Source organism: Falco naumanni, chromosome 9 (genome assembly GCF_017639655.2).
Source record: "Falco naumanni isolate bFalNau1 chromosome 9, bFalNau1.pat, whole genome shotgun sequence".
Taxonomy (NCBI): domain Eukaryota; kingdom Metazoa; phylum Chordata; class Aves; order Falconiformes; family Falconidae; genus Falco; species Falco naumanni.
Genome location: NC_054062.1, coordinates 35,991,258 through 36,010,011, shown reverse-complemented (window position 1 = coordinate 36,010,011; position 18,754 = coordinate 35,991,258). Strand labels below are relative to the sequence as shown.

General features: G+C 40.1%; 1 protein-coding gene across 3 annotated transcripts in view; it reads right to left on the bottom strand.

Annotated features, from left to right (window-relative positions):
* Positions 1-2,589: 2,589 nt before the first annotated feature.
* The window catches only part of CTNNA3 (catenin alpha 3), a 509,885-nt gene continuing 493,720 nt past the window's right edge, over positions 2,590-18,754 (bottom strand). For all 3 annotated transcript variants that reach the window (XM_040606308.1, XM_040606309.1, XM_040606311.1), the window contains one exon: positions 2,590-5,007. In XM_040606308.1, coding sequence (XP_040462242.1) covers positions 4,720-5,007 — 288 coding nt within the window. In that variant the 3' untranslated portion in view covers positions 2,590-4,719. The remainder of the gene's footprint in view (positions 5,008-18,754) is intronic.

Sequence of the window (18,754 nt, the reverse complement as noted above, 5' to 3'; positions counted from 1 at the left end):
ACCCTGAAGTCATTTCTGCTTTGAATATATTTTGTTTCTCTTTATCCCAAGAAATTTTCTGTGGAGTTGCGGTTCATTAACTTTCAGTGTACAACACAAAATCCCTAAGGTTTTTTCATCAACAGTGCTAGTGTATTTTCCTTACTTTAAGAAGTTTCTCTGCAAAAAGCCCAAACCCACTGGCCATTTTGGGAGAAAGAGTAAGCCAGTTCTGATGATCTCCCAGGCAAAACAAAAATGAAGTGTATAGCATCATCTGCTTGATCTTTAATTACTAATATGCTTTTAAATTGCATTCTATTGGACAATTTTAGATGACTGCTTGTGTTAACTTTTTCTTCCAAGCACCCAGTGGTTTTAGTGGGTTATTAGAGGAAGAAGTTCAGTAACACTTGTATATAACCAGAGCAGCCTCAGCATTATAGGCAAAAAACAGTGGAATGCAAAGGAGACTGTAGGACAGGAATGGAGGCAGGAGCGCAGAAGAGGGATGGGGAGTCACTTGTGCCTCAAAGGACTACCAGGAGCTGCTGGCAAGGCCCAGAAGGATGAAGGAGGTGAATGGTGGTTTTCAAGGCTGTTGGGATGCAGGGGTTTGCGAGGCTGTGAGGCAGAGAACAGGCACCATTCACTTGCCGAATCCAGAGTGCAGGTCTTGGGTACAAGATCAGGATGTCCACCATCATTTTATCAAGCTCTTCTGTCTCTGGAGTTTCAACAACTTCCACGTACTCTGCCAGAAGTACCACCCCTACTTACTGTCCTTACCTCTCCCCTCAGTCCAGGGCCTAAGACTTCTTTCTTCTCCTGCACACACATACATACCAGTCCCTCTCTGTCTCTTCCATTGCAGGACATTTGTTTGGTTTTAAATCCAACCCAAGGAACAGCGTTTTATTTATCTTCTTATTTCCTCATCCAAATGTAACAGGCAAGTCCCCAAAGTTTAACCAAGAGCAGTGCACAAGGGATAAGTAGTACCTGGAAGCAAAAATAGCAGGTATGACCACATAGAATTTTAGTAAGTAAAGACTTAAAAATATTTTCCTCAAAAAGAACTAAAAGTGCACTAAAGAACTTGCTGTATAAACACTTTCTTACATGGTTCAATTGTGGACACAGAAAAAAAACCAACACAAAACACTTTTGCAAAGAGCTGAAGGACTTCTAAAACCATCTGGAACGTAAGATGTGCATGATGTCAGGGTGCTTAGTCATCTTCAGTAGAGAAGCACCTCTGGAGCTTCCCAAGTGATACCAGGTTAAGTGGGGGAAAAAGCACACTGGTGTAAGTGCAGAGAGTTACTGTGTCTGTTCCCCACTGTCCCCTCAAAAAAAACCCAACAAAACAAACAAGGCCCCTTATTTTATGACAGAATAGTTTTACTGTGTACAAAAGCAAGGCTCTGCGGGTGGGCAGAGGCAGAGACGTAATTTTACATTTTCCTGAGGGCCCAAAAGATGAGAAAACTTTTGTTACTTACCAGGAATGGCTCACTAAGTCAAGGCAATAATGAAGTAATTGGGACAAACTGCAAACCATGTTCAGCACAATCTGCAGTGACAGAAACTGCTGTTTACAAATTAGAATTGCTAAATACTAGAGGAAACAACATGAGCAGTGTGACACACCCTTGTTTATTAAAAAAATTAAAATTCAGTAGCTTTGGGATTCATGAAAATGGCATGAATGTGCTTCAACAATGTCTCATTTCTGTGCTCCCCTGATTATTTTTTTTTTTAATAAAATTGCTTTCAATTGTCCATCATACTTTGCTCCGTAATGTGGTAAGGGGGAGAGGACAAGGCAAGCTAATAAAATAATCTGAGCTGCTGAGGTGAGAAAGCTTTGTAAAGCTGAAGCTAAGAGCATAGTTTTCAAGGGACATGCTGATGATACACTGTGGACATTATGCAAACACAGAGGCAAGCAACAATGGAGTGAAAAATCATTTTCTGAAAACTGGGGCTAAGAATGAGTAGATGGCAGGATGAATCCAGTAGCTGCTTTTGAATAAAAATTAGAGAGCAGCATATCCTCCTTCAGCATTAGTAACAATGGCATAGAAGTGGTAGTTCCCTGCTTTGCAGCCCTGCTGAGGAAGGTAATGAGCTAACACGTTGGGCTTTTTCCATCTCCAGGACTTGTTTCTTACCCCTCCATCTTAGCCAGCAAGAAACTTTAGCTTGTTACATTTTCACTTGCATTTGAACTTTAGCCAAGTAAAGCTCTATATACCATTAACCCATCATTCTTTTGGTTCATCTCAAAAATGAGCTGTTAGGTTTTGATTTTCTTGTTCATTTAGAGGGCTGGTTTTTGCCTGATAAATTCCTGTGTAATAGGGATAGGAAGTTGAGATCAAACTGGCCATTGAGTGTGGCCAGGGTAAGAGTAGTGGCTAGCATTGGAGGAAGGAGCTTAAATTAAGTGTATACTTATAAGACTAATAGTGTATACTTGGTGTAATATAAGGCTGGCAATATATATATATAAGCAAACCTGGCAGGCTTTTGAACTGGGTATTCACTAGTGTTGGAGACCAATAAGGAGACACTTAAAAAAAAAGAAAACACAACACTAAAGGGTATTTTCTCAGTGGTGTACATGCTTTTTATTAATAATGTGATAACAAGACATTAGTTACAAACATTTGATGTCAAAGTGACCTATATCAGAGGTGTAACCTGGACACATGTGGATTTAACCCTGGCCAGAACAAGGTGACGTCAATTGACCTGTGGGTTTCTGGACCGGAACCTTTCGGGGGGGGGGGGGGGGGGGCAGAACCTGAAATACCACGTGGAGATATTGGTTTTGGGGTGTGGCAATAACGTACGCTCTCCTGATCTCTGTACCACGCAGAATCTTTACCTCAGCTCTGCTCAGTGTGCTGGCAGACCTACTGAAAGTAGGCTGTATGGCCCGCTCTGTATTAGCTGCACTTGGCTGTTAGCTGGCTCCCACTCTGCAGCTGTAAGAGGACTAGCAAAGACACACACATGTTACTAAGACCCTGAATCAAACATGCTATGCTGGAAGAAATTTAAATTGGAAAGAAGTAATTTTTCTTCCAAACTCCTACTTCCTTTCGTTTAACAGATAGTAAAGTTGAGGAGGGTGGAATAGTGATGTCTGTAATTTTTAAATGGGATTTCTTAACCAACAGCCTAGAAATTACACTGCTCCACTGTCCGGAGCTTAGAAACAGTGGCCCCCATGAGGAAAAACGCAGTTTATGGTTATTTTTGCTGCCCACATTGTGCTAGGTAGGTGCACTGCTGTGCAAAACATGGTAATAAATGACAGGGGGCAGCAGCCCCTCGTCTGGAGCTGCCTCATAATGGCAGTCAATGACATATCATGAAGTTCTGGCATTTGAGGGAGCCCTTTCACTGTAGCAAATTTAAAAAAACAAACCAAAACCACAACCAAAAAAAAACCAAACCAAAACCACAACCAAAAAAAACCCCAAAACCAAACAGACAAAAACACCCCCACCCAAAGGATCTAGTTAATTGCCAAGCAAAGGCATTTTGAGTAACAAGTGTAGTCTGTGAAAACTGAGTGACATGGCAGGGAATGCCGTGGTTTAAGTCTATCCAAGTGGATTTTGGATACAGACAGATTAGGAACACTTTTTTTCTCAGAGTATCTTACAGAAACCTGGTAGTGATCACAGGCTAACAGCACTTACCTTTATTACATACTTTGAGATACAGTGCAGCCATTTAGCAAGTCGCTTACTGGCAGAGTCCTGTATTTAGGACTCTGCTGTCATAGGTAATTTAAATCGCTACAGTTACCTTGCAAAAATCTCATAATTCCTAAGATTCAAGATATGCATCTATTTCACACACTAATCTAGGAATAATGATTTATCTCATATTTGTTCTTTTCTACAGTGATTAGAAGTTTTTTATTGTTAACATCTGATTTATCTGAACTTCCAAATGTAACAGATTTATTAGGGCTCACAGAACAGAGTAGGAAGCAGAACACAGATTAATGTTAATGCTTCAAAAGGCCTTTTAAAGAGCTATTATTGCTGCTGTGTTGAAGTCAGTGCTTTTTTTATTACACTATTACATCCATGTTGTTTTAACACTTTTGGGGTTTCATCAAACATTTTCAAACTTACGTTTCCAAGGCTGGGCCTTGGACGGGGGGAGATCTTTAGGTCTTTCAATCTAGATATGAGTTGAGGGCCCAGACTTTCACCTAGCATCAAGCAATCCAGATGATCTGATCACAATGTAATGGTGCTGTTTAGCATAATGTTTAAAAACTGTATGTCATAAAATGCATACCATTGAGTAGTGGCCACCTTCATCCCTGGTGAAGGAATGCCTAACCCTAGCAAGCGCAGTATGACTCTGGGCAGGCCAGCACATTGCATCCTCTTTCCCAGCTACAGAACCAGCCCCATAATGTATTACTCAAAGTGCTCTGCTGAAAACATGCCAGTATAAAGACGTGATAGTTTGTCACTGCAAGAGAACGGGTTGGTTTGTGGGGGGGTTTTTTGGGTTGTTGTTGGTTGTTTTTTTTTTCCCAACTGTGTGCTTCTAACTAATCCAACAGCATTTTCAAATAATTTAAGTGTTATCTTACAGATGTAGCGAAAAGCAAAACATTAACATATATAACTATTAAGTGGGGGGAAGGAGTAAAAATCATCAGAAATTCAAGAGAGGAACACAAAAAGTGGCAGAATATTAGACTATTTCTCTGCCTCTAAATTCACTCATTACTTGAACAGGATGAATTCTCTTCTTTGCAGAACCTTTTCTGACAGCCGCATAGATTTCTTCTGGCTTCTCTCTTTTAATTAGGGGCTTCTTCTCTGGAGCCTTCATTCTCCACATCACAACAGGATGTCGTGGGCCAGTAGGACTCTGAATCTTGATAATCTTTGTGGATGCAATATAGGACATCTTCACCGTCTGCACCACAGCGTTCATTAAATTTTTGGCAGCCTGAATTAGTGATGTGACGCTATCCAACTGTAATAAGAAACAGAAATATTAGCCTAGGAAGCCAGTCTTCTTTTAATCACGATATGCCTAGGAATAAACAATGGTTAAAAAGTAAGTCTACCATACTGAAGCTTAATTTCTTTGTTTTCCCTTGGTGAGTCTGATCCTTAGATTGGATATTAAGAAAAATTTCTTCACTGAAAGGGTTGTCAAGCATTGGAACGGGCTGCCAGGGAGGTGGTGGAGTCATCATCCCTGGAGGTGTTTAACAAACAGATAGATGCAGTGCTTGGCAACATGGTTTAGTGATGGACTTGGCAGTGCTGGGTTAATGGTTGGACTTGGAATATCTCAAAGGCCTTTTCCAACCTAAATGATTCTATGATTATATTCATGTTCCACTGCTCGGGCTTAAAGTGATATGCAGAAATTTGTGCTGATAGAATATAAATGCTTATATAGGTAGTTTATTATTGTTTTCTTTTTTTAAAACAAGCATTCATGATGCTTGCCTGCAGGGTCTCGTTGCAATTAGTACTGACGAGTAATGAAACCAACTCAAAGAAGAGCTATGAAAATGTGACCCATTACTTCCTTTGTATTGGCACTAAGCAAAGTCTCCAGCTGCTCCTGTCATATTCCAGGCTCCCACACATGCTCCTGATCAGTGCTGGGATACTGTGAAGTGGCTGGTTTTGTCAGAGCTGCTGAACCTAGTTTCAGTCAGCGGCCAAGATTTCTAAGGGTAATTAAGAACAGGACAGTACACAGAAATTGCAATGATTGTGTGGCCTCAAACTGTTTTAAGGAGCACTAACCTAAGAGGCAGAATGTGTAACAAACTAATCCCCATCACCTCCTACCATCTTCAGCTGCATACCACATAGGCGTACAAGTGTTAGAGCAAAGGCATTTTCCGTCAATACTCGCGGTAATAGGAAATTGTGCATTTCATTCAAACTGAAAATCTGCTAACTGGAACAAAGAAATGCCAGCTTTAACAAGCAGGTTGGCTTTGCCACCCTGCTCTCTAATGTAACACAAACTCAGACGGCACTGCTCCCTTCATACGTTTGAGGCCTGCATGCTGCACAGTACCTGTGGGCTGAGAGCAGAGTGCTGGGGACTCCTCACCGTCTTAACCGCTTCCTCAGCCCCAGTGGCTGGCAGCCAAGCTAGAGGCTGCTTGTACTGTGCAAACAGCAAATAAGATCCTGTGATGAGTTACTGCTCTGACAGGGAGAGCTATGATCTTGGGGGTTGTGGCTTGACAAAACCAAGAACAAGCACAAGTATTTGACAAAAGCCCAACACCGGCAAAGGAACTGATGCCTGTAATTGGCCATCAGCATCACTTCAGCCCTTGGAAATGAGAAAAAGGCTCTCATTTCTCTTGTGCTCAAAACACTGATCAGGCTCATCATTTCAGAAGTAACAGGAACAACAAACACACAAAAGGTGAAGGACTGTGTCTGTGTGCATGTGAGAGTGTGTGTGTGTGTGTGATGGCGGGTGTCCTTCCATGTCTTGTGGTCTGAGCAGAGAACTTGTGTACATCTGCTACAGCTGTGTGTGTTAGGCATTGCATACCACCCTGGGCACTTAGAAAGTATTGTCATGTGTCCAGTGCACTCAAACAGGAAAAAATGATACCATTTTATGTTAAAAGTTTACAATTTGATTTTGGTCGTATGGGACACTTTGACAGGGCCAGCTAAGCTGAATTATGCCATATTTCATTTTGAGCACAGTGCTTTTTGTACCATTGTATTTCTTTCTGATTTATTTGCTTGAAATAAGGACTGTCTTCCTCCTTCAACATAAAGGTACCTTTGCTGTTGTCACAGTGCACCAAAGAACTGCCAGGGACAAATATTAGCATAAATCATCTCAGTGACCTAAATGAGTAGCCTTTTACCTTGGAAGAAGACACCACACTGCTATTTAATTACAAGGCTGACTATTTCAATTTAGAAAGGAATCTCCAATCTGAATACCTTTAAGAAAGCCCTGTTTTACATATTTATTATTACTTAGTATTTAATACTTAAGCATTTTTTTTTTAGAAATATTGGTTATTATAAATATTATTTAAATAAATTCTGCCGGGTTGCCTACCATTGTACGGCATTTTCCCCAAAACAGGGAAAAGGAGTGTTAAAAGCCAAATTTCTGTCAGTGTGCCAGGATGAGAACAGTATTGATTTTAGGGCAATATATAAACTTCAAATGCAAGACAGTCTACTTTATAGAGAGCATGTGTGAATGCACGCAAACGTGTGTACATGCACACACAGAGAATGTACAAGTGTGCGTGCATGCACTGACATACTGCAAGCACCTTGTTCAGCAATATTTGTCACTTGCATGTATACTAACACTGAGGCAGCCCACCTGTGATGTGAATGTAAAAATAGTAGGATTACTCTGTATAACTGGAATGCCAACGTTTCCACTTCTAAACATCCTCTTTGTTGAAACATTTGTCTTCTGTAAAAGTAAGGTAGTTATTTCTTTAAAAGGGCCATTGGTTTTAGAAGGAAAATGATCTTGCACTTTGTCAGTCAGCCTAACTGCGTAGTCTTTTGCGAGATGCAGATTTGCAAACTGAGTTGTTGTGAGAGGTTCAAGGTCTTTCCCCCTTTGCCAGGTCTCATGATTTGATCAGGTGAGAGGAATGTTATTGTCTTCATGTTGATTGTGTTAACGATTTGTACATACACACAAATAAGGTAGTAATAAAAATGCAGCCAAGGGGCTGCATTTACTTGCATTTTGGAAACACCTATTAACTGGCAGGTTTTTCTGCCAGTTCAGATCCTGTTTATTGCTTCCCTCTGGGAGTGCCAAAAAATCCTTTTAATTCCCACCCCCCTGCCCGAAAGTTAAAACAGTTAAGGGGTCTGGTTGAATGCACACGTCTGCAATAGCGAACTGGAATTTTCATCTCTATACTCCAGGAAAAGGTGGCCTCTGAAGTTCATTCCTTGCTGCAGCATGTGAGCTTTTTAGAAAGGATTTTGTTTGTGATCTTTGCATGGCAGTATTTTAACAGAAGATGGTAGGTGTATTGGGGGCCTTCAGGGAGGCAGGCTCCTAGTCCCTCGCTACGTTTAGCAGTACAACACAGTGTGTGTGATACGATCTGACATGAAGTTTAAAGCACATGGTGACCTCCAAGCCTATTTCAGATCCTGCTTTTAAGCCAAACAGTTTATAAATTCCAAGGCTGTCAGTAAGGTACTCTGCTCAGAGGCCTTGTCGTTATGCTCCTGATACGTCTGCAGTCCCTCATGCACCCCTTATCCTAGGGAGGCTGACCAGTGGTGTAGCGTTAGCTCACTGCCAGATGAACTGGTGTCCTGTTCAAATCTCAAACTGCTGAATACTAACTGTCACAATGTATATTATTTGCTTAGAAGGAAGAAGGGGAGAGACACAAAGGTTGCTGTGAACTGTTTTCTTTCATAGTAACCGGAGGATTAATTATACACAGACATGTGCACATACACAAAATTTTCTTAATTTATTGATTTTCTATGAATGGCTGACAACGCCATGATCTTGACAGCTTCTTAGGAGCTTTGAATAATACCCCCCCCCCAACAACGGTCAGTATCGGTGGCATCATGTGCACTCACTGTTCTAGCACTGGCTGTGTAGTAACACCACTATGAAGCTGCTGCGTGCCGTGGGGGAAAAGAAAAGATAGTTTTGGTTCTGTGGCAGATGTATAGGCTTTAAGGGGCAGGCTTTTTTACTGAGGTTTCTCAGTGACTTCAGTGTCTGTAATCCTTCCATTTTTTTTGAAGTTGCCTGGAGTTAGAGCGATGCCAGGATTGCAGGCAGGGCAGCAAGGTGGGCTGGGGTGTCAGTGGCAGGTCCAGTGACTGCTGCTCCAGGAGTGGGGAGAAAAAAAAAATATCTGTTTGCAGGGAAGGGAAAAAGCTTCTAGAATAAATTGTTAGCAGCATCCAAGCAGGATAAAGGTTATCCCAAAGCTTCATCCAGTTTTTATTGTGACTCTATAGTGTATACTGTGAAATATGGACAAGAAAGTGGAATCTTTTCAGGAGACCGTTACAACTTACTTGCCTTTCCTATTCTCTGCAGAGTGAAGTTAGTTACCACCCATTCTGACATCCGTAGCTCCTTCTACAAAATGGCCGTGGCTGCGGAACAGTCTGCAGCTCCTTCACCAAACCATTGTGATCAAGAAAACTGTATTTTTATTTCTTAAATTATAATCATACATATCTACTATAAACAAATAATAAGTAAAATTCATGGTTCTCTGATTTGGTGAGGTTGTAATTACAAAATAATATGTGGCATGTTAGCCTCATAGTCTGAGATGAGCTCTGAGCAGTGGACACCTATTAACTCCGGCATTTTAAATGCTGAAAATCTGAAGACTTAATTATAAACCCAATTGTACAGATGTACCAAATGGAAGTGGCTTAATTCACTGCCCCCTTACCGTGCCAGTAGAAAACTGAACCTCTGCCATACTATTTAAGCTCTACAAAAGATGCTCTGAGATACAAACAAGCTTTCAGAAACAGATACCTGAAATAAAAATATTCAAAAGAGCCACTGCTGAAAAGCAGATGACCTGTCAACACTAAGGCTGTTTAACTTAGGGGTGTTGCTGCACGGCGGTGGTGATGGGGAGAGTAGATGGTGTGCGTCAGGACAGGTAGCAACCACCATTAATTCTACTTTGCTCTCGGCCTCTCTGCATAGGCAATGAAATACAGTGAGGCTTAATGCTGCCCTTTAGGCTATCCATGTTACTTGCAGCATCTTTGGTGTCCACATTCCCCTCACTTCTCTGGATGCATCTCACACTACTCTTCTATACAGAAGATGAGGGGATGCGGGTTGCAGGTGTGGAGATATCTCTTCATGCAAAATTTTGGAGCAGCTTTTAGAAGATATTCTTGGGCATGTACTACAGATGGTAAGAATAAGGCCATACATTTCATCTTTTTTTTGTCTCTAGAGAGCAGCTGGTTTTATATTTCAATGTCAGTAACATTATAGAGTTTGGTGTAAATCTATTGTTCTTCTATAAATCTAATGTACTCAAGGACTGTCTTCACTTGGATGCTTTTATCTCAGCTATTCAGCAGCCTCTTCAAGGTCTTGTAACATATCTAGGAAAACTGATGAAATAAAATGGCATAAATGAAAGATTAATAAAATATTCATTGAGCATTTAAGCTCATTTCATTTAGAGGTGGAGCTGCAAACTTGTAAATGTGTAGCAAGTGATGTGTAAAGATTCACTACCAAAACCAAACAAACCAACCCCAACCTAAAAGCAGTTTTATTTTCGTGTGACTCCCACTTTGGCTCTTTCAGCACTTGCCATGGATCTACAGTGTTCCAGCCTCCACATTTCACTGCTCTGACTGTCAGTCAAGACAGTGATTCTTAAAGGACTTAGGATAAGCATCCCTTGCCATCTCTTTCCTCATTTAAATGTCACCTGTCCTCTGTTAGTACTTTGTTTCCATTGCAAAAGGAATACAGAACGATTCTGTAACTGCTGTAAACTTCACACTGTGGTGAGAAACAGAAGATGCAGACCTGAAGATAGTATTTTTAAAAAACCAACATACTGATCACCCAAATCATGCTGAAATCAACTCATCTCCAGCATGTGCATTTCTCTTCTGTAATGAGTCCTGTGTGCAAGTAAAGCAAACCTTCCCCTGAATAACAAAGCTGTAGAAAAGACAGTTCAGAAAAAACTAAATTTTGAAACTTTATTTTCAAATTGTTTACATGCATTATATTTTTCACATTTTCAAAAAATAATTTAATGTCTTGGCAGTAGTAGCAATCTATGACTATAAGAAGTTTAACAATATAACTGCTAGGTCAGTTGTTTTTATTTAATATTCAGAACGATTAAGAAAATCATGATTTAGAACTGAAAGAAACTTCCGTTGTCAAAGTATTTTCTGTTCAGTGTATTAAGAAATGCTTGCCTTGGCATGTGTCAGTAGGAGTTGTTTCTGTAGCAGTTAAATACAGAATTTCCTTATTATTACAGCATTCTCGCTCTCCCACTCACATTCTTTGCACAGATCTGCAGACACTGTCTCTTTGACACAAAGAAGTGGCAGAAAATTGCCTGCTGGAAACTATGTAAAAGAATACTCACAAAACATGTCTTGGTATGCAACGTGCCAGTCTGCTAGAACCCCAGCTGTGATACTCGATTGGTCTGTGTGAGCCTCGGGTTTTTTTGCAGGGAACTGAGGTTTTACTCTTTGAGCACAGATTTATCAATTGGCTGTTTACAATCTCCCGAGTCCTATTTACAGTTCATTTTTCATACAGGTGAAAAGTAAGAATAAAAAGTAAAAAAAAAGTAAAATCAAATACACAATTTTTTAATCACCATTGGAAGTCTGAACTTAAAATTCTTTCGGAAACAAGGTCAGTTATTAAAAGTTAATCTTGACTGAACCGCTAGGTTTAAATACATGCCTAGAAGCAAGTTTTCTTTGTTACACTATACCGAGAGACTAAGACTGAATTTCTCTTTCTTTGGCAGCTACTTCTGAAAAAAACATGAATTCTACATTTCTATGAAGAGTAGAGTGAGCATCTGAGTAGTGGTGCATTTAAGGTAAAAAATACTTATTACATTTTTTTCATTATTTGTAACAATTTGCTGTTGTGAATTATTTTATGGTTCTTTTACTAAGGCTGCTAGATAAAGTGATTTAATCCTTTAAGATTAAAAACAACAAACCAATCCAAAACGAGGTAAATTAAGTGAAATCCTGACCATTGAAGACATCAGTGTTTTCCTTGTCCTGGGCCAGGATATTACCACTAGTTACTTGCCTTGTTTCCTGAGCTGAGGATATTTACATTTCCACATTTTTTTCTCCACCCAGCATTGTGATATTTAATTTTAATGAAAATGGATAGTGGCACCAAAAGATGGGTGTTCAAGAAAGCCTAGGAAAAATTTCAGGAGTTGGAAGCACTTCATTAACTACTACGTTTCTTCGTGTAAATGCCAGGTACTACATAAAATCTGTCATGGATTCAGCTCCAGTACAGTTACATATAAAATTAAGCCAAAGGGAGACTTGACATTGCAATTCTGTTTTCCCATTACTGGAAAATGTTCCCTCAGCATTTTGCTCACCTCTGCTTTGCCATGCTTTGCCTCCCTTTGGGATACATCCCAATTTGTGGAACTGGCCTTGGGAAATCTGCCTCACCATTTGGGTGGATAATGTGGGGGTGATTATTTTTCAATGAGCTGAGTTTTCCTAAAAATGTGGCTATTCCATTGTCTGTCTGCCTGTCTAGTGCTTACGTTATACATGTCAAAGGTATGTGGGGTTTGTTCTGCCTTTTAACCCTTTTTCAGGTGGGCAAATTGAAGCTGATGAACTAAGTAACTAACCAGTACCACAATCTGCTTCAGGCTATGCAAGATTCAAAGAACTGACATTGAGTCCTTTAATTAGGCCAGGCCCTGTGTCCAAGTTAAATGATAAAGAAATTACATGAAGTACTGTAAAACTGTTTCCCTGAAACACCATAATGGAACATATGCTTAGACAAGTGGTTAGCTCAGTCCCTCTGAAGTACTGCTGTTTTCACTTGCAGGAAGGTTTTAAGAAAACGAAACTATTTTTTTTAAAACGTTCCTTGACAAAAAGAGAATAATGGTTTAATATAAATCTTTTCCTTGCTTGTTTCCATCAGTTGCTTTAGTTTGTGAAGAAATGGAGTGCTTGTTGCAATAATCTTACATTCATTGAGGCTAAGAACTATAAAATACATCCTTATTTTTCTAATTAGACAAGTAATTATTATTAGGAAAACTTAAATGTCTTGTAGCGTACATTACCAGTAATAAGTCTCGCTGCTTTAAATCTGTTCTTCTCAGTAGATGCTGTTCAGAAAGCAACAGCAACTGAGCTGTCTGTGAGTAATAGGAAAAAATATACCCCTTGCTCTGCTTCCAAAGGCCAGGAGCTCTGTATACACACCTACCAGCATACACTAGGCAAAAGCAGTGGAAGATGTAGTATTATTACATAAAAAAAACCCCACACGGTGAAACATTTCTGTCAACTCTCAGTAACAGAAAATTTTACAATAGTTTACTAGCTCATAGGGGCTGATGTCAACTTAGAAAATTAGCATTTTCAGAATCAAATACTGATTTAAGAAGTAATTTTATGCATAGTGTTCAGGCTCTACAAGCAGCAGTTTCAAGCAAACTGACCAAAGTTCCCAATGACACGGAGAAATACCAGCAAGGAGAAACAAACTGGCTGAACAAGGAGCAGTCGCTTTGCCTCTGGCACACGCAGGCATCAGCTTTGTCAGAACAGCAGCTATGGACTTAAAGCAAGGCAAAAGATAATTTTTTTCACCGAAGGCCACACAGCAGTAAAAGCAGGACAGCGATACTGAAGTCAGTGGAACAAACTGTCTTAAATCAAGTGAGCTGTTACAGTAGCTAGTATTTCAATACGATTGCCCCGCTTGCTGCTTAGCCCTTTGTTCCCATTCTTCAGTCCTACAGGAGCTGCAGCTGGGAAGCCGTTCTGCCCATCTTGACTTCTCTTTTAGGAGGAAAAGGCAAACCCGAACAGGAACCCTTAAAAGGAATGGAAATGCACTGCTCCCCCTCCCCTCCCCTGCCAAAGGAGCAGCTCTTCAAAGGGTTCAGCAAAATGCCAGCTCTTGCTGCGTGGCTCCTCTCTGGCAGTAACTGAAAATCTCCCAACTGTAACGAAGGCGTTGAGCAGCTTGGCAGCTGCCACCATGCTCACATGTTAGCCAAGACATGATTTTCCTGAGGTATGGTTATCCAAGGATCTGGACTGTGGCAGCCACAAGTACCTACCTTATATTTTTCTACCTGCCAGCTTATAGCTTTGACTCCGTGCGTTTTTCCCTGCAGCATAGCCTTCAAAGCTGAAACATGTTCATAGCAATATCGTGCAAGCAACTTCTGATTTAACTGGCGTGGGAACTCAGTGGTTAACTCAGAAAGGGCAACAGACATTTAAATCTAGCCTTGAAGCATGAAGTTAGAAGTATTAAAGCACCTACATTTACATAAAAGTGGATTTATATCACTGTTTAAGTAAGTCTGGTTCTTGAGATACCAACAGGAAGAGTCAAAGATAAATCAAATGAGACATTTCCAGGAAAAGAGTGAAACAGCATTCAGTGCACAGGTAAGGCTGGCTAACCTGAGAGATCTCTTCTCTGCTATTTATCAAATTCTGTAATACTGTCACTCTGAGAACTCTGTCCAGATTTCTGTTTCCTTTTTAAGGCCAAAAAGCTTTGTTTCCCTTACCAAATAAAATATAAAATGCAATACAAGATAATGACTATAAATAGCACAAAACAGAATTGCCTCGTGGAAACCAGACAGCATGATGTTTACATATAAGATATGTTAATTTTCTGCCCTGTGATATACTTCTCTTTATTTAAAGCTACTGTTGGGAAAAAAGCAAGCTGGCAACGTGCAAGCCTATCATTGTGCAGTACTTGTAAATGAATTATCAGCTTATCTACATAAATATATGTAATTACTGTCAATCTGCGTACTGCAAATGTTACCCCATTATTTTATGCCTGAAGAAGCACAAATTTATTCTAATTACTAGAAGGCACTGTCCACTTCCTGTTTAGTCACACCTAGTGAAGACTTACTGAATCCTCACCATCTTCACTTGTGCAGCACAAATTTGCAATGCTAGCTACATTATTAAAAAAAATTAAGTATTTCACGGGAGCATGAAAGACTAAATAACTGATCAAGGAATTTTTAATGAATGCAAAAAGCCCCACAGTGTATGAAGAATTAGAAGCTAATGAGTCACACATCTCTTCCTCTCTTTTTATGGACATGACCCTTTATAACCACCATAACTGGGGCTCTGAGCATTACTGTGCCACTAGAATAAAGGTACAGTGAGACAGGCGGGTGTCCCCAGACGTGCAGTAACAGACTACAAGGCTATATGGCCTAAAGCCAGCCAGCCGCTAGCTCAAGAGAACAGTCAGCTGGAAACTCCCCAAAGCTGGCCCAAGGAAACTGGCCGAGTTAACCTACCCTTACGGTACGGCAGGGGTATTAGTTTTAAGTAAAAAACATTCCAGGACAGGTTGTCAGGTGAGTTTTATAGGGAAGACAAGGATGAGGGCACAGGGGACATAGGTGAAAAACAACTGAAGATAATGTGATATAGAGAATGAATAACTATGAGCTATGTTTGTGGATTACAACATACTTTTTCATATGCATAATGCTCTTTGTTGTCATGGGAGTAAGTCCTGAGCTGAACTATGCTGGCAGCCCCCAGCACCTCCTTAGGAACAGTGCTTCTGTAGCTGGGAATCCATTTTCCTGTTGACAGAGGTACGGTGCCCATATACCGTGGCACTGCGGACCACTATTATATAGTAGTAGTACATAAGGTTAATCTGCAATGCCATTTTATGACTACTTTTACTTCCTCCTCCGTAGCTTCACCCAGAAGAAGATCCTGGTAAGACAGATGATGTGACAGCTCTATTTCAAGAGGCAGTTCTTTCTTTATCTACAAGCATGAGATAGAAAAAGACTATATCCCTCTATTCATTACTCAGTCTTTGTCTTTAAGCTTCAACAGAGGATTTTTTTTCATGAACTGCTACTCTTCTTGTGAGAAAGAAACTTTAAAATTCCTTGAGGCTGATCTAAATCTGCGATCCTTGTGCACAGTTATTGTCAGAGAAAGGGAAGTGTGGGGTGGATGTAAGTGCCATCTTACATCCATACAGCAGTGCTTTTTTTAATGCGTGGATTTGTGGTCTGTCACCAGTTGCTCATTCATTCTCACTTTTTGTGCAGCGAAGTCTACTAGGCCAGTGTGGAAGCTGTTATTAACCACCTGAAATGTGGAAATCTGTAATTTCTCACAAGAGAGAAGCTTTCCTCCTCAGTGCTTCTGTTTGCATACACTTATCACAGCTCCTGAAGGAGACAGGAGATAACAAAAGGGAATTGTGAGGAGCAAATGACAGCTGAGGGAGGACCAAGAATCAGGTAGTTATCTTGAGCGTACAGGGGTACAAGAGAGAAATCACAGGGAAACAGTGAAAGCAAAAAATGTAGCAACCTGTAGAAGTGTGATTCTTCCTAATGCATTTTCTCCCATAGCAGATCCTCACTACCCAGATGACGGATACAGTATTTTGAGACTCCTGAGGTTTTTTACTTAATAAATAATGAAAACTTTACTGTCTCCAAGGGCATGCACTCTTTTTTTCCTTAATCATGCCTGATGTCTCTTTCTGATTCTCATTCTTTATTAGGATAAACAGGTAAATAAGAATAGCAGGACTAGGGAGAATATAATCCTATTCCAGCTACACTTCTGGCTGCTTGAAAAAATAACTTTGCTATTGATTTTATGTGAACAAAGTCTGAAGATTTAGTAGTGTTGCATAAACCATAAAAAACCTGCTTTGTCTAGAACACTAAAATTCATCTGGCTAAAGAGATACTGGACAATCAGGACATAGATATTCTGTCCATGTATCTTCTATGGAGTTTTTCCCTTACTATGCTCCCTGAGGTGAGGGGTGAGAACACCTCTGTGCTTTCTTATGCAGAACTTTGGATTTTGTTACTTTCCAAGGCCAGCTAACCTACATGATCAAATTCTATAGCCTCCACGTGGACCTTCAAAGCCAGAATTTGCTCTAGCTTTTAAAAAAAGAAGTTCACTTATCAGCCATTTTCTATCAGTAGTGAATTTCTCTCCCTCTCTGCTTATCACTTTATCCATATGACATAGTTTAAATTCCTATATTCTTCTAAAATTGAAGCAAGTTCAACACAAATAGTTCATTTACATATAGATTAGGACAAGCCTGATAGGAAAGCCATCACAGTTTGCTTTGGTTGCACTTTCATGTAGCCACAATTTTAATTGTAAAGGGACAGCTGAGCACAGTCAACCAGTAATGCCCTCCCCTTCTCACTAGCAGACATTTAGGTCAGGGAGATATTTTGGGTTTTTTTTCTAATTCTCTAAAACTTTTTAGAACCACTAATACCAACCAGGTATGGCTCCACTGACTTTAAAAGGCTTTGGCTGGGAGATCTCTGGGAGCACTGGCTGGCAGTTCTCCTCTTTTTTATAGGCCTAACCACATCAGCCGTATTTAAAGAATAAATACTACAGTCACTGTTGGAGCATCTTCCAAGATTGCTCTAACACAGTATCAACCAGAATTTACAGCATCTCACCTTGACTCCACATCACACTTCCAAAACTGTCCACGACTCTAAACATGTTTTTAATTTCCACTGACTCGAAGCTAAGCACCTGTTTAAGAGTGTTTATTGAACAGGGACTGAGTTACGCATCTATTTGAGCAAGTAATTGCTTTCCTGGAGTTTCTGGATGCACGCAATCTCTTGTACTCATCCTCCTTTCTTGAAAGAGGATTAAGATCTATAGTCAACCTTCTGGGATTATAAATTAAGTTTTGTTTTTCATTTTTAGAAGTAAAATTTTTGCGAAAGGATTATGTACTTCCTACTGTTGACATATGGGTGACACAATAAAATGGCAAAGAAAACAATGTGAGTATCATTACAGTGGGAGAAAAAAAAGAGCAAGAACCAAACTAGGCTTCCAAATTTTCTTGCAGTGAATCCCCTAATAATTTGCGCTCAGTGAAGGACGCAGGACCAGGAAAATTACAGATCATATGTATCGGGTGGTATGCAGTTTTTGAATGTCAAGGATCCATGTGAATCCAAATGTGCCAAAGCAGGGGACAATTCAAATCAGATATACATTTTGATGTGCAAGAAGGTGCATCTTACTAATTTTGTAAGCAAATAAGATTTATCTGTGTTGCATATTTGTTCATTTGTCAGCTCCAGTAACTTTTTAACCTACTAGTTAGCTAATCTGATTTCCAGATTTCACAGAGACACAAGAATGCCAAAGACAAATAATAAACCTCTACCAGATCACAAAATCAGAGACTGTCTAGAGAGACACAGTTCCAGAGAAGAAGTCCCAAGTGAGAGGTCCCAGAGAGGAAAAGACAGAGACAGCCCAATTCCTGTTGGCTCTGAAGTGGGTGGCCAGCAGCCTGTCAGACCAGACTGCAGTCAGTATTTGCGGCACTGCTGTTTCTTGCACAGCTGTAGTGTGCTCTGCGTGATGTTTGTGGCAGATGAGTCTCTCTCTCTCTCTCTCTGCACCTCTGCATGTTAGAAGCACAGAAACTGGGGTAAAAAGCACTAGTGCTCTAAGAAAGACGTTAACAGCTTATGTGCAGATGAGTGGAAGAGTGAAATACTGAAACAAGGTTTCAAAGCACAGAGGGATACATGGATTTCTGCTGTGTGGGACCACTGCAGGTAGATGTAAGACAACATAGGGAAGTTGGAAGCCTTGATAGCAGTTAACGTGCAACAAAGGGCATGAAACGGTGACATCTCGCTTTATTAACCCCAACTACTCATGTAACTGCTTGTAAAAGGAAAGAAGAAACAGACAATGAAGATAAACTTGATTAATTTACAACCCAAGTGAAAACGGGTATTTGCTTCAGAAGGTATGCATTCAATTCAAAATTACTTATCTGTAGGTTCCAGAGGCTTAAATATGGTCTCTGAATTATCATTTGAATATTCAACAAAAATATTCTACAAAAAACAGCGTTTCAAATCTCACATCAGCAATAAGAGGCT